Source organism: Arvicanthis niloticus, chromosome 2, assembly GCF_011762505.2.
Source record: "Arvicanthis niloticus isolate mArvNil1 chromosome 2, mArvNil1.pat.X, whole genome shotgun sequence".
NCBI lineage: Eukaryota > Metazoa > Chordata > Mammalia > Rodentia > Muridae > Arvicanthis > Arvicanthis niloticus.
This window is the reverse complement of record NC_047659.1, coordinates 130,004,394-130,018,818: the sequence shown is the minus strand read 5'-3', so window position 1 is coordinate 130,018,818 and position 14,425 is coordinate 130,004,394. Positions and strand designations below refer to the sequence as shown.

The 14,425-nt window shown below is 49.1% G+C and overlaps 1 protein-coding gene across 1 annotated transcript in view; it reads right to left on the bottom strand.

Annotated features, from left to right (window-relative positions):
* Plcg1 (phospholipase C gamma 1) overlaps window positions 1-14,425 on the bottom strand; it is a 32,662-nt gene that overhangs the window by 17,887 nt on the left and 350 nt on the right. Inside the window, exon 2 of the mRNA XM_034494886.2 lies at window positions 13,968-14,295. Coding sequence (XP_034350777.1) covers window positions 13,968-14,184 — 217 coding nt within the window. The 5' untranslated portion in view covers window positions 14,185-14,295. The remainder of the gene's footprint in view (window positions 1-13,967; window positions 14,296-14,425) is intronic.

Sequence of the window (14,425 nt, the reverse complement as noted above, 5' to 3'; positions counted from 1 at the left end):
GTGGAAGGAAGAGCTTCCATTAGGAGGAAATGCCTACATTGCACACCACACAACCACCACAAACTCTGCCCTTTGAAACAGAAACTAGAATACTCTTCCAGTCAAAGCTATCATTCCCCTCCTACACATTTGCCCGTGTGTGCATGCACACATACCTACATGATCCACAGTTAAGGTCTTTCCTGCTGCTGCCCCTACAGGCTATACACAATAAGGTGTATACACAGTAGACGAGCAGTTATAAAGTCTGTCTAAGGCACATGGGTAGGCCACATATAGTTCCCCTACACATGTATGTGCACACATGGACGGTGTGTGCACACACATATGCACATATGTGTCTATGTGCACAGAGCCAGTAGGCCCAGGTGAGCTCTGGCCTGCTCTGTGTTACAGACACATTTGCACAGAGTCTGAAGTTAGAACAGGCATATGATTAAATAGGAACCAGGGAGGCATAGAGCAGGGAGGCCAGGCACATCACTCTTCTAAGCCCATAGTGGTCCCACTGATCCTCACTTCCTCCTCCCATAAGAAGACACCAGCATGGTCCTGATGCCCTCTACATCTATGAAGCTAGAGACTGAGAAGGACCTAACAGCAATGAAATAGCCTGCTAGGCCATGAGAGCACAGCCTGTGTTTCAGGACAAAAACAGAGAGAGAGAGAGAGAGAGAGAGAGAGAGAGAGAGAGAGAGAGAGAGAGAGAGAGAGAGAGAGAGAGAGAGAGAGAGAGAGAGAGAGAGAGAGAACGAGAACACAAACACGTGAGCGCGCGTGAGAGCGAGCCCAGGCTCATTCCCAGAAGCTGCCATCACATGGAAGAGGCTCCCTCATCAGACACAGCCTCTGCTTTAGTTGCGTAAGAGGAGAGGAAAACTGCCAGCCCAGCCACTGTGTGGTGAGACCTTCTTATGTCAGGAATGACTGTGTGTGTACAAGTGCATGTGTGCATGCATTTGCAACTGCTTAGATATTCATTCCCTATGCCTGGAAGACCCATGAGCCAGCTTTCCCTTTTTCCTAAAAACTATGGGAGAACAGCATTTGGAGGAACATTAATGAAAACATAAGTCCAGGATACAGAGAGGCCCTGGTGTCCAAGGGCTGGGAAGTGAAAAGATACTCGCTGAGGACAGGGTCAGATTTCCACAACCAGGGACCATGATGTGACAATGGCCCAATTGCAGGCTCACCATAACCTGAATGGGCACAGTCTAGCAAGCACAGCCTGTCAGAAGCATTGTATAAGCACGACTCCAAGGACAAGGGCTCTGGGCCAAGTGAGAAGGCTTACCCAGGCTTTAGGAATAGCCTGGGCTGCCTGGGAAGCAAGGGGCACCCAGTCCTTCACACTTAATCTTTATAAACTCTTATAAGGAAATCGAGACTAGGTTTTTCTTTTGTTACTTCTGTTTCTGTCTTTTTTGAGATAGACAGCCCTGGATCTTGCAGATCTCCAGATTCAGCCTCTAGAGTGCTGAGATCACTAGGTATGCAGGCTTTTCTCAAAAAGATTTGAATACTGAGGAACCACCCACACCTATGCCAGGGACTAACATTATCACATGGTAGCTCTAAGGCCAGACAATCTAGTATACCAGGCAGAATCCTGATGGTCTGTGCTTCTTGGTGCCCCTAGTAGAGACCTTCCTACTCCTAAGCCCTCAGAAAGTCTGCCCTGACCAGAGAGCTGTTCCTGAAGCTTCCCCTAGCAGGAAGAACCAAGAACCACAGGGCCCTTCAGTTCCAGCTGTGAGAGTCAGGTAGTCCCTGACTCTTTCAGATTCAGTTTCCCAAGCTGGAAAACTGAATTCTTCTCACTCCACAAGATAAGGACCTTGCTGAGAAGCACCTGTCTGTGTGCCCCGTGTTATTGACATGGGTCCGGAGAAAGACAGCCCTAGGGAAGATGACACAGCTGCCTGCCAGGGCTCTGTTCAAAGGGAAAACTCAAATCTCTAAGAGTTTTGTTTTGGAAGATGAAGGCCACAAGGAAAAGAATCCAAGCAGTTATTTCCAGCTCACAATTAGGCCTTAAAAGATGAGTACCCAGTGGGGGCACAGGTCTCATTGATGAGTATATGCAAAAATGAGCTAAGATACTATTTCTTGAGTCTATAGTAAACCCCACAGTGCAGGCATGTGTACCTCACAAGTACCTCCAGAAAAAAAGAGAGAGAGAGAGAGAGAGAGAGAGAGAACGAACGAGCGAGAGCGCAACAGATCTGAAATTGCAAAGAGGAACTGTTCTCTTTTCTGGATTTGTTACAAGACCATCAGTTAGTAACCCCTACCCAAACATCCACTGGAGGACCAACCCTCATCTGTCCCATCATTTCGAGCTTCCATTTTGGCTTTCGTAGGAGTTGAAATGTGCTTGCTGCCTTTCTAATATCTGAGGCAGATGAGGAAAACTAAGTTCGTAAAATCAAAGTTTGTCTGATGAGGCAGGGACTCCGGAAGGCTAATGTTCCCTCTCCATGTCCTTTCCTCTCTGTTTTGCCTTTTTCAACCCAGGGACAGACTCCTAATTCAACTCAAGACCCTGAGACTAGAGATCATCAGCCTTACCCAGAGTGTAGCATCTGGATGACACTTATACAGACAGTAAGAACCTTTAGACATGCCCGTATCCCTCCAAAAGACTTCTCATCTGAGGCACCCAGATGAGAACTAACCCCATGTACTCTGACAGCCATGAAGGTGGCACTCAGGGCTGGGTTAAGAGCCTGCTTCTTCTGTAGAATAGGTTCTTACACCTCAGACAGGACTCAACTCACTGAGTAGGCAGAAGAAACAGTGCTGTCACAGGGACAAGCTAAATGGCAGACAGCCAGTCTGTAGCCTGAGAAAGGGTGCTTGTCTCCTGAAGGCAGAGTCTTGCCAGACACCAGGCTAGGCACATGCCTGTCATCATCTCTGCTGCCCATCACAGTGGGACAACCATGCTGTGCATCCACTGCAGACGGGTGTTGTTGGTAAGTAGTCTATAATCCAGTCAGAGTTCACTAGCAGGAACACCAGAAAAAGAGAATAAAAATAATGGGGCACTAAACCTTTTTAGGGGTCTTTAGTACACAGGCCAGGGAGTCAAGCCACAAAACCCCAAACCTTAATTTAACTCATGTCCTAGCATTCCCACCTCCAATAAAACCACTTTCCAAACAGCCCCACAAATAAATATCCCCCACAGGGTCACATGGCAAAGAGAAGGTGGTGCCAAGACACAGTCTCTTTCCTGTGCCTGTGCAGCAAACAGCTACTGTCACAGCAGCAACTGTGGAAGAAAGAACAGTGACCTCTCCTCAGAACCATAGCCAAACTGTTAGTTTACACACACAAGGTATTGCCTCCAACACCTGACCAGCTCAGTCTAACTCTGCATTCAGCTTCTTTCCTACTTTGGTAAACAGGAAGCAGCCATCCAGACAGCTAGACAGAGGTCCACAGTCTCCCAGTACATGGGACATTGCAGTGATCTGTACAAATTGCTTCAGTACACAATCCTTACCAACACACAAGGCCACCTAGAGACCAGATTCTAGATGGCTTTCCTGTTTAGGCAAATGAAGGATGGGATCCAACAGGTCTCATCATGGTGATTCATGGCAGACAGGGGTTCTAGAGAGTCCTCATAGTAGTACCAACACTGATAATGGGTACATAGAGAAAAAGAAAGGAGGTCACAGAAGGCTTCACACTGCCCAGGCAGGAAGCCATCTTTCCTAAAACATAGTTTATTTAAAGTAGTAACAGCATATGTTAAGTCCCAAAGGAAGGAGGAAGGAAGGAAGAAAAGAAGGAAGGGAAAAAAGGCTCCACAAGGAACACAGAGCCAGAAGAGACCCCGGTCACCTGAAGCTCATTTACTCAGTCCATGACTCTGTTAATTACCAGGCATCTATCTGCTCCACCCCAGGCCCTAAGTGGGGTCCTGGGGAAACAGATCAATGGGCACCGAGTTCCTGCCCTTCAGAAAATCCCAGACTGATGGAGGAAACAGATGGGGAAGCAGATAACTATGAGGTCACGCAAAGAATGGAACAGTAGGGAGACATCTGTGGTGTTGTGTGCACAACCTCCCTTCTATTTGGTGTTCTGTTCTTGACTTTTTCCACAGAACCTTACCCAGCCTTTTCTGCTTCTTTGTGTGCTAAAGGCCGACTCAGTAAAATACAGGCCACAGTCCTCTGTTCTTGTGCTCTGCTTTCTTCTCAATGATAGTTATGCCCACTGCTTTAAGTCCTTCTGGTACACAAACAATTCACAAAACATCTCTAGCCTCTAAATGTCTGGCACTACACTCCAACTGCTCACTTCCTGTTCCTATTTGTCCACCTAAGGAAAACACACACACACACACACACACACACACACACACACACACACACACTTCAAAGCAAATATTATCTTCTCTCACCCCAAACCCTAGGCTTCTGGCTAAGCTCCTCTGGGTATACCAACAATATGAACTGAAAACTTCACGGCCACCCATCAAGATTCTCTTTTCTCAGGCGTACAAAATGGTGCAGCAGAAGGCACTGGCTACCAAGCCTGATGACCTTGAGTTCAAATCCCAGGACCCACATGGTAGAAGGAGAGAACCAACTCCCCCAAGTTGTCTCCTCAACCTCAAAACATACTCATTTTGAAATTTTTTTATTTCTGTTTCTCATTAGTCCAGCCAACTCTCATTCATACTGAGCATCGGTAAGGAGGCCACACACTAGGAGGCAGAGCTCAGCCAGGAGAGGAAGGTTTGCCCCATGCTAACAGGCTGTGTTAAACAGCCTACAGACATTTCTCAGAAACTGCAAAGCACAAAGGATGAGGTTGTGGCCTCTGCAGGTGGAGGGCGGCAGCAGCAGCAGCAGCAGCAGTGGCATCTGGTGGTATCCTGTCACTGGCATGTGTGCTACACTTATTACATCAAGTTCTTAATTAAACTGAACTGTTTCATCCTTACAACTAATACTGTGAGACAAGTATTAGGGTTCCCATTCCCCCAAGCAAGGACACTGAGCACAGAGTGGTTAATGATCCTGCCCAAGGAGACAGTTGGCAAGTGGCAGAGCCAACAATATCTCAAAGCCAAGCTGATGTGCCCCTGGCTTGTGCTCTGTGGGAAGCAGCCAAGTGGGAGCAACACAAGGAGAATGGCAGGACTCAGGCTGCTTTATGGCACTCTTATAATAAAAGCATATAATTAATACACACACACAGAGAGTTTTAAATTCTATTATTATTTGTGTGTGTGTATGTGTGTCCATGTGATGTGTAAGGATGCACACATCCCATAACACTTGGGAAGACCAGAGGACAACCATGGGTTCCAGTGATCAAAGGTTGCCAGGCTCAAGCGGCAAGTATGTTTACCCACTGAACGAGCTATCTCTCAACTCTATGTGTGTTCTGGGGCTATTTGGCTGATTTTTGTAAATTCCTTGAGGACACAAACCGAGTCTATAATCTTAACTGCTCCATACCTAGCAGAAACTTAACAAATGTGCAAGAAAAGAAAACTCTACTGAGCGTCTTTCTTGGCTGGGCAAGCTGCTCCTGCCCAGCAGACAAGTGAGCCCTCACAGCCTCAGGCCTGCAGGCCTCTCTGCTGCCCTGCCTATGCACGACCCGACCAAAGGGCAGAGGACAAGCAATGGTCAGGAGGAGAAGGGAAAATCTGGGCTCTCCCTACCACAAAGAAAACAAAGCAGCTTCAGACTGAAGAGGAGCTAGGAGGAGAGGGGCTGAGGAGCAGGAGGGGATTTCCCTTGCCGTAACTACTCAGCACATTCTCAACCTCTTGCTTGTAGGACCAGTCTTAAAGCTCCAACAGAAGGTCACAGGTTAATTCTGAATGACAAAGGGAGTCATCAAGTTGGAGGCTTGGAGATAACAGACTTCTTACTTCTTTATACCTCAGGAGGTTTTCCTGCTTTGAAGCTTCCTGGCCCAGCCGCTCCATAGCACCTGCCACATTCCCTATGTCCTGCAGCCAAAGCCACTCCACTTTTGCTTCCTAGAAAAGCAAGGCCCCAGAGAAAGGTCTAATCTCTGTCTTCAACTGCCTTGTAACCCACTCCACCCCTAGTTTTAGTAAGCACTCACCCCATCGCCCACCAACACACTTCCATACTAGGATGAACTTCATGTTTCTAGTGTACGCCAGTTCTCAGAGTAGAAATCAGAACAACCTCTCAGGAGCAGTCTGACACCGAGTACTCTCATGTCACTGCTGGACTCAAGAGGCCTGCCACAAAACCCCTGATAAAGTGCCACTGTTACCTTCTGAACCTCCCTGGTAGATATACTAAGTGGTCCCATGAAAGGGCCCAACACAAGCACATTACTGTTGTGGGTGAGGAAGTGACTGAGGTGGGAAGAAAAAAGCTGCTTCTAGTATGTGAAGCATCAGGTAAGACCATTAAGTGGGCTGCAGAGCCTTAGAGAAGGACCATCACTGCCTGCGGCAAACCTCTAACCTGTCCAAGGAGGGAACTCTATACCTGTGCTGACCACCCACCACCTGAGGCTGAGAAACCTGTGGGCTAACAGAGGCTTTCCTCTGCTTTTTCTCAGGCTAACCACTGTGTGAACTTAGGCACACTATCTGGGCCTGAGGCTGGAATCTCCCTAGCACATACTCACATCTACCTACATAGCCAGAAATTATATTGTCAAGGCCTTATTCTTACCACAGCTTTGGCCAAGCCAAGGACTCTCTGACCCTCAGGTATACATGTCCCCAAGAGTCACTTTATAAGGCTTTTAACTTAGTCATATCTCCAGGAAGTCAACCCGAAATGAATGTTCCACTTGAGCTGAAGAAAAATTAGATCCACAAACAAGTGGTATCAAACTTGCTGTGGACTATACGAGTTCTCTCACTGGTTGGACCAGTATACTCTTCATAGTGTCTATGGTCTGCGTCACTTCAAGAGCCTCTACCCCGTGCTGATGTGTCAATCAATGGGGAAGAGACTATACAGAAAAGGTTAGGCTGCCAGAAAGATCTGGGCCCTTGGGCTCAGCCCTCAGTACTTTAAGTAAGTACTGTCTCCTGGTTTCCCATCTGCTTCTGGATTTCAAACTCCCCAGGATCAAGGACTGGGCCAGTCTCTTTTTCTTGTTTACCTAACTCCTCTCTGCCAGGCCTGGGCTCAATAGAGGAGATGCCAGTCTTTTGCTGGAGAAAGCCTCACCCATTTACTCCTGAATTTTGCTGAAGCCAGGGCCTCTGGCCAACACGGGAAGGGCAAGAGCCGGAAGGAAGCAGCAGAGCCTATACACAAAGCCTCTATGCGGCTATAAAAAGGAGCCCCTCCCTGCTTCCCCCAGGATGGGCCTGGTTCCTAAGAGGTGAGAGTAGAGTACAAATACTTGTGCCCGGGCACAAAGCCACGACAGCCTCTCAAAGGCTAGCCCAGCACCACCTCAGACCTCTTCTTGAAAGGACAGCATGAGAGCACCAAGGGCTGAGCCAGGAATGCAAGTAGAGACGCTTGAGATCAACTCCATGGTGCCCACCAACTTTTCCCACAGCTCCCAGTACTCAGCTCCTGGCCTTGCTCTCAGGGGGCCAACAAGCAGATTCTCTAGAAGCCTCTAAAAGCATGGGTTTACAGTTCTCTGGAGCTGTGGGAGCAACCATGATAAGAGGCTGTAAGAAGCTCTGATTCTGAGGCTACAGGAGGAACACTAAGGCCACAACAGATGATGCTCGGGGGCTCAAGCAAGGACAAGGGGGACATTATAGAAGGGCTCGGAGTCTAAATGCTGTCTCTTGAAGGTCACACACACTGTACCCAGCTTTACAGAGAAAACCTTTCCTTTCTAGCCACCAGACTCCAAATTCCTCTCTAGCTTAGTTTGCCCACAGTGTTCAGATCTGCACTACAGACCTGACCGAGACCACTGAGGCCACTCTCCAAAGACAGTGATGTGCTTGGATGAATGGTATGTAACATAAAGGACAAATAAACCTTTATGCCACCAGTCCGAGGTCCAGGCCTTTGTCCCTTCAGCATGCCCTCAACCATCTTTCAGACAGAGCAGCCCATGCTAGTTTCCTTCAGGGTACTCACCACACCCTGTAATTATTTGTCTGGCTGTTTTTGCCCTAACTGTATGTTCACTACTAGACTTTACAGTGCTTGCCACAGAGAAGCCAGAGCACACATGGTGCCTTGCTTGTTCAGTGATCCAGTGAGGCCCAAGGAAGCCACAGTTCTTTTTTAATTGAGATTTATTTTTATTTTATAGTATGAAAATTTGCCTGAATGCATGACTGTATGAGTGCCTACAGAGGCCAGAAGAGGGCATCAGATTTCCTGCTAGGACTGAGGTTACAGATGATTGTGATACACCACATAGGTGCTGGGAATCACAACCTGGTTCCTCTGGAAGAGCAGTCAGTGCTCTAACCTCTGAGACATCTCTCCAGCCTCTCCTCTCCCTTAGTTTTAAAGAAAGTGGCTAAGCTGACATGAAGGCAACCTAGTTGAGTGCTAACCATAAACTGGCAAAAGCAGGAGAAACCCTGCTTCTAGGGTACATCTAGGGGTGTCCAACACAGCAGCTAGGCCCACCCAACACCTGGTGAATGGATATAGAAACACAGAGATGAAGGTACACTAGGCTCTGTTGTGAGGGAAGCCTAGGAAGGTGTTTCTTGGGAGCACCTGGAACCCTGTGCCTCTTTTCCCCATAGAGGTACTGCAAGGCTGTTACCATGAACTAGTAGGGGTAAGTTCAGGGATGAGGTGCTCTGGCCTCCATGTCAGAGAGTACCTTCACTGTAGGAGGGGAAGGCCCAGGAAGGCTAGGTACCTAGCCGTCTCTTTAAGGACCATGCCCAGGACAAGACTGGAGAGTGTACAGTCAATGAGTCTAGCTTTCCACTGACGAAAGCCTGGGCTGGGTAAACACATGTGACCAGAGTACAGAATAGGGGTCAAGGATCTCCACCTTATTGTTACGTCCTAGAGTAGGAGAAACAATACTATAGCAAAAATCAGAAATTTCACACTTAACTATGATGCTCCATGACCTCATCCTGGGACCTTTGTTTCCTCATCTCTGTAATAGGGACAATTAACTGCTTTCCTGGGCAGCGGGGAGCTAGGCGGAGGGTGAGAAAACGCACCAAGCACTCCCAGAACATTATCCAAACACCAGATCCTTCCCTTCTCTGTACCCAAATACAGGAGACAGCGGCTTCCAGCCACACCCTAGGGGAAAGCAGAACTCTGCTGTTAACAGGAGAGCAGAGGGAAGGCGTGACAAAGGGCTCAAGGCGTCAAATGTGCTGCTGGCCATTTCTCCAGTCTCTTATGCTTAGATGCAATCTTACTTCATTAACTCCATGAGGAGGAATTTTGTTTGGTTTTGTTTGTTTGCTTTTTGTTTTTTAAGACTGAACTCGCCTCATAGCCCAGGCTAGTCTATATATAACTCAGTATGTAGCCAAGATGGCCTTGAACTTGCCATACCTGGCTAAGAATTGTTTTATAGAAAGTAGCTTACCGAGGGTCACAAGAACACACTGCCTCTAGCCACACATTGGAGTGTTCACAGCTCAGTTACCAGAAGGGTAGGATTAGCTGCCCAAGGACACTAAGGTATCCCTGGTCATTATCAGAGATTCCTCCAAGGCAGTGGAGCACTCCACATGGCTACATGGTACACCAAAACATTCATGTCCTCTCCCCAACACCTCTCCAAAGACTCTCCTGAGGTGCACATTGACCTCTTCTCATGAGAGAGCAGAGAAGGGGAGTGTCAGTCTCCTAACAGCAAGACCCAACAGCAGGCTTCTATAACCTCAGGCCCTACCACTTCCTCCAGTGTATTCAGTAAGGATACACTGTCCTTGAAACCAAGTTCCATAGGAAAGGAGAGAGTGAAAAGAGATACTCTGAGTTACAGAAGCGGATGTAGCCTAACCATTCTGGGCTGTGTCACAGCACTTCCTGGAAGACTGGGTCTCTCCTATCATTCAGACAGAGAGGCCAACTCAAACGCTGAACCAACTCAGAGACAAACCCTGACGTCCAAGCAGCCGCTCGCAGCTAACTGCCTTCTCTCCACATCAATGCCCATGACAGCAGAAAGCCCTGATCATCCAGGCCCTGCTGAGAACTGCAGCTTCAGGCCCTTCATCAAAGGATTTGGTGGCCAGGCACCAGCCCCTGACCACAACAGACACATCTATTCCTCCAACCTGGCCCTCCTGGAGACTCCATCCTATTTCTCTCCTGCCAGATTCCACACATTAAGCATGTTCACCACACCACCCTTGGTGCCAAGTACTTTACACAAACATTCCTCCGAGCCTCATTAGGAACCTTGAAGTCAGTATTGTCTACTGATGAGACACTCGAAGGATCCGTAGCCCGTTGGAGGCCACAGTGCAGGCGAGCTGGGACAGTGTGCACTCACTGCCCAGTGCTTTACCACTCTGCACTCAGCCCTTCTTCTCATCACTTGTCTCCTCCACAAGCCAAGTGAGGAGTGTGCAAACAATGTTACTGAACAAATAAATGCCCATAATTCCAAAGGGTCACTTGAAGCAATGCTGGTAATCAAGTTCTCTAAATTCCAACTCAAGCCTATGCATCTATGCAGACCTCCCCTTCTGAACACAAAGTCCTGGGAGAAGCTGGAGTGTTGGGTTTCCTGGTACTGGGTTTGCTCAACTTTGCTAGTCATTTATGAAGCAGGTTCAGAAAACAAAGCCCCCCTGAATGGGGGACCTGGAAACTCTCACAGCAAGCAAGCCTGGGGTGCCGAGGAAACAATAAGAGGTCTGACTTCCCCTGGAAAAATGATAGTCAAAGAGGAAACACATGGTGGGAATAGCTAGCTCTGGAGATCCAGACATGCTTTTGTGCTGTTCTCTCACTGGGAGCCAGTAAAAGGGAATACTTGAGGACATCTGTAGAACACTCTTAGGTGCCGTGGACCTACTCTCAGAGCCAGCCCCTTGATACTGCAAGCTTCACCACAATCACAGCAGACCTTTAGAGTTGCTAGCTGAAGCTACTGTGCCAACTGTAGTCCTTAACTGGACAACCTTGCTAAGGATAGGTCTGAGCTATCTCACTACAGGCATTATATACAGAAAGCTATGGAGCCAGAGCCTCAGAGGACATCTAGGATGCAGATGCTCAGGAGGTCTCTGCCTGTAAGTACCATCTAAACATGGAGGTTTCTCTTCACAAGGAGCAACAAAGGCTACAGAAAACATGAGACCAAGGCCTACCACCAATACAACCTGGGGTAGAGTCCTGTGAGGGTTGGCCATGCAGTCAGAGTGAAATGCCTGTTTAACACTGGGCAGGAAGTCTATGGCTGCTTTTAACTCACTAAATTCTGCAACATAAATGCCAGACACGAGCCCGACTTCAGTCACACAAGCAAACAGCACCAAAGCACTTTTCAAGCCAGACTGATACCTTAGACATCAGAAGGTGCTAACTAGTTTCACAAGTGCCATAGTGAGAGAACTTAAGATTCAGGAAATGGCAGTCAATCTGTCCTCCAGATCCATGAGCACCCTGAGAGCAAGCAGCGGTAGTCTCTTTGGCCTGGTTTTAGGCAGGGATAAGATTATCAGCAAAAAGTCAAATACCTGAGGCAACCAAACAAGAGACCAGACAGTAGGGGACCCAGCTAACAACTCAATCCTTTTCACAATCTGCAGGAATGGAAACCCACCAAAGAGTGAGGTGCATGTGGGCAGAAATGGGGCAGGGCTTCAATGGGGGACTCTATTCACAAGGTATGAAGTCCACATAGACTAGTCTACAGCCTTCATTCTGGACCCCAAAAATCACAGGGCCAGGCCCAATGAAAACATGCATGTCTGGATGACCTTTGTGGGTCTGGGAAGATGATGTCCCCTGTATTCCTGCCCTCAAAGGCCCGAGTGAGACAAAGTGGACTTGAGGGTTATGTCTCTAAATCCTTCTTTCTGTGCAGGCCCCAACTCACACCGACATCCAATGTATAAACACTTTCTCTACAGAAACACGTTCTACATGATGGGTGAATGGATGGGTAAATGATAATAAGACTGTTTCCTCTTTTTCACTGAGCAATGAGTTAGGGAGAATGTGACCTCTCTCAGCCATCCCTCCAAGCCCTTTCTTTCTCTTAACAGCCTCCCTCAGAACGCCCATCCCAGGGTCTAGGAGGACAAGCATCTACCATAGCTACTGCTACTAATAACTGGTTCTTAAACATCTGCAATGTCTCCGCTAACATCTATTACATATTTAGTCTGCTTACTTTACACCAACTATCTCACTTCCAAAAGTGACCATTTATAATAACTACACATCTACTAACTTACAGAGAAACCAAGGCTCAGAGAAGGAAAGCACCTGCCTGGGTGACATACAACTACCATACTGGCTTCAAAGGCATGCCTGTTTTCCACCATTGGACTACACATACTGCCTACTGGTAATACACATGGTTTACGATGCAGCTGTTGCCAAGAGCTAGCTACCAGGGAACTAATGCCACCACTTAAACACAGGAAATACTACAAATGTAAAATGCCATGCCCGCAACCTGATGTCTGAGTGATGTTCTCAGGACTAGCGGAACTGTCTGCAGTACCATCCCCCAACATTGAAAATCACTGAAATGTTCCTCCAGTGGAGGTCAGGGCTGATGGCCACCGATGATGGTTAAGAGCCAATTCTGTTTGGCAGCTCTGTCAGACCTGAAGTTGAGGATGGCTGCCTTACCACAAAAACCTTCCTTCCTTCTCATCTCCTCACCCATCTACACATGTACCCAGGAAGATCTGTGGGACCTTACTTCCTGACACCACCGCCTTCTCTAACACAGACCTGGTTCTGAGGCTAGGTCTCTTCAACCATCATCTCTTTGGGGGTTCTTGCAAGAAACATCTCAAAGCCTGGAGCTGCAAATACATCATGTCCTCAACTGGAAGGCCAGAGCTGAGTACCCATCCAGCCTCACACCAAGGAAAATGACTATCAGAAAGAACTGAGGTTTCTCAAAACCCATTATTCACTACTCCCACCAGGACCTGTGTAAACCCACCAAACTCAGGTTTTGGAAGGCTAAGACAGGAAACCACGAGGGCAACTCTGGGCTACCCTGTGGTCACTAGAACATCCAACACAAAGGGCTGGACCTCAAACTGGCTGTCAGCTCTGGAGAGGAGAACCCCAAGGCCGGGGAACCTTTCTGAACACAAGCTCCTTGTTATATGCTGTAAGAGCAAAGGAGCCTGGTAGTTCTACCAGGAACCCTGGCTCTGACTTTGGACATCTGCCTATCAACATGGACCTCCAAAACTCAGATTTGGGTCAAAAAAAAAAAAAAAAAAAAAAAAAAAAGCATCCACGGGAAAAAAAAATAAAAGCAGCCACTGTTTTAGCTTTTGTACCCTCCCAAAGGACCACGTTCTTCCCTACCTCTAAGAGGGAGACGATTAGGCCCGCTATGCTCCAAACCAGCCCTACCCCACATCTGCCTAAGTTCTACATGAGGATTCCAAAGGTTCTTGTGCCAATAAGCCCATCCCGGAGCTCTCAAGAGTTTTCACAGACAGCACTCTCCGGAGAAATGGAAGCGGGCAGGAAGGTCTCGTCGGTTCCCCAGGTTCTCAGGTTGGATGAGGAGGTTCCTGCCTTGGCTCCCCCTCACAGTCGCTGAGAGCCGCCCGATTCTAGGGGCCAGAATCCCACTTGTCCAAACAGTGAGGACTTTTAGGCCTCAGGGCAAAGTGCCTGGAACACTCCCCTCTGCTGGGGGAGGGGGTGTCCTATCAGGTGATCCAAGACCCGGATGCCCCCCCACTCGCCCCAGAGTGACCACCAGGGACTGGGCGGAGACGGGGCGCCAGGCGCGAGGCCCGAAAGTTTGCCCAAGTGTTTGGGAGGCGGGCAGGCGCGAGGCAGGCCGGACTGGGGTGCACTTACTGGACCCCTCGATTTTGTCCGCGCCGCGGCTCCATGTGATCTGGCGCGTCTCCAACTTGACCTGGAAGGTCTTCCGTTCGGGCCGCTGCGACTTCTTGGAGTAGAACAAAGTCATGACGGTGCCCACCTCGAGGTTGCGGCAGAGGTGCAGCACCTCGGCTTCGGAGGGCGCGCCGGGCCCGCAGCCGTTGGCGCAGGGGGTCCCGACGCCCGCCATGCTGCAGCGATCTCGGCGACGCAAGCCGGCGGGCCTGGGGCGGCGGAGGCGGAGGCGGAGGCGGAGGCGGAGGCGGCGGCTCCGGAGGCGAGCGGGACCCGGTGGCAGCTCCTGCGGGCGGACGCGGGGCGGGACTGAGCGCGGGGGCGGGGCGAAGCGAGGCTCCTCCCTCAGCGCGCCGGGAACAAAGGCGCTCCTGGGGACGACCCCCGCCCACCGTCGCGCCTGCGCCCCGCGACCC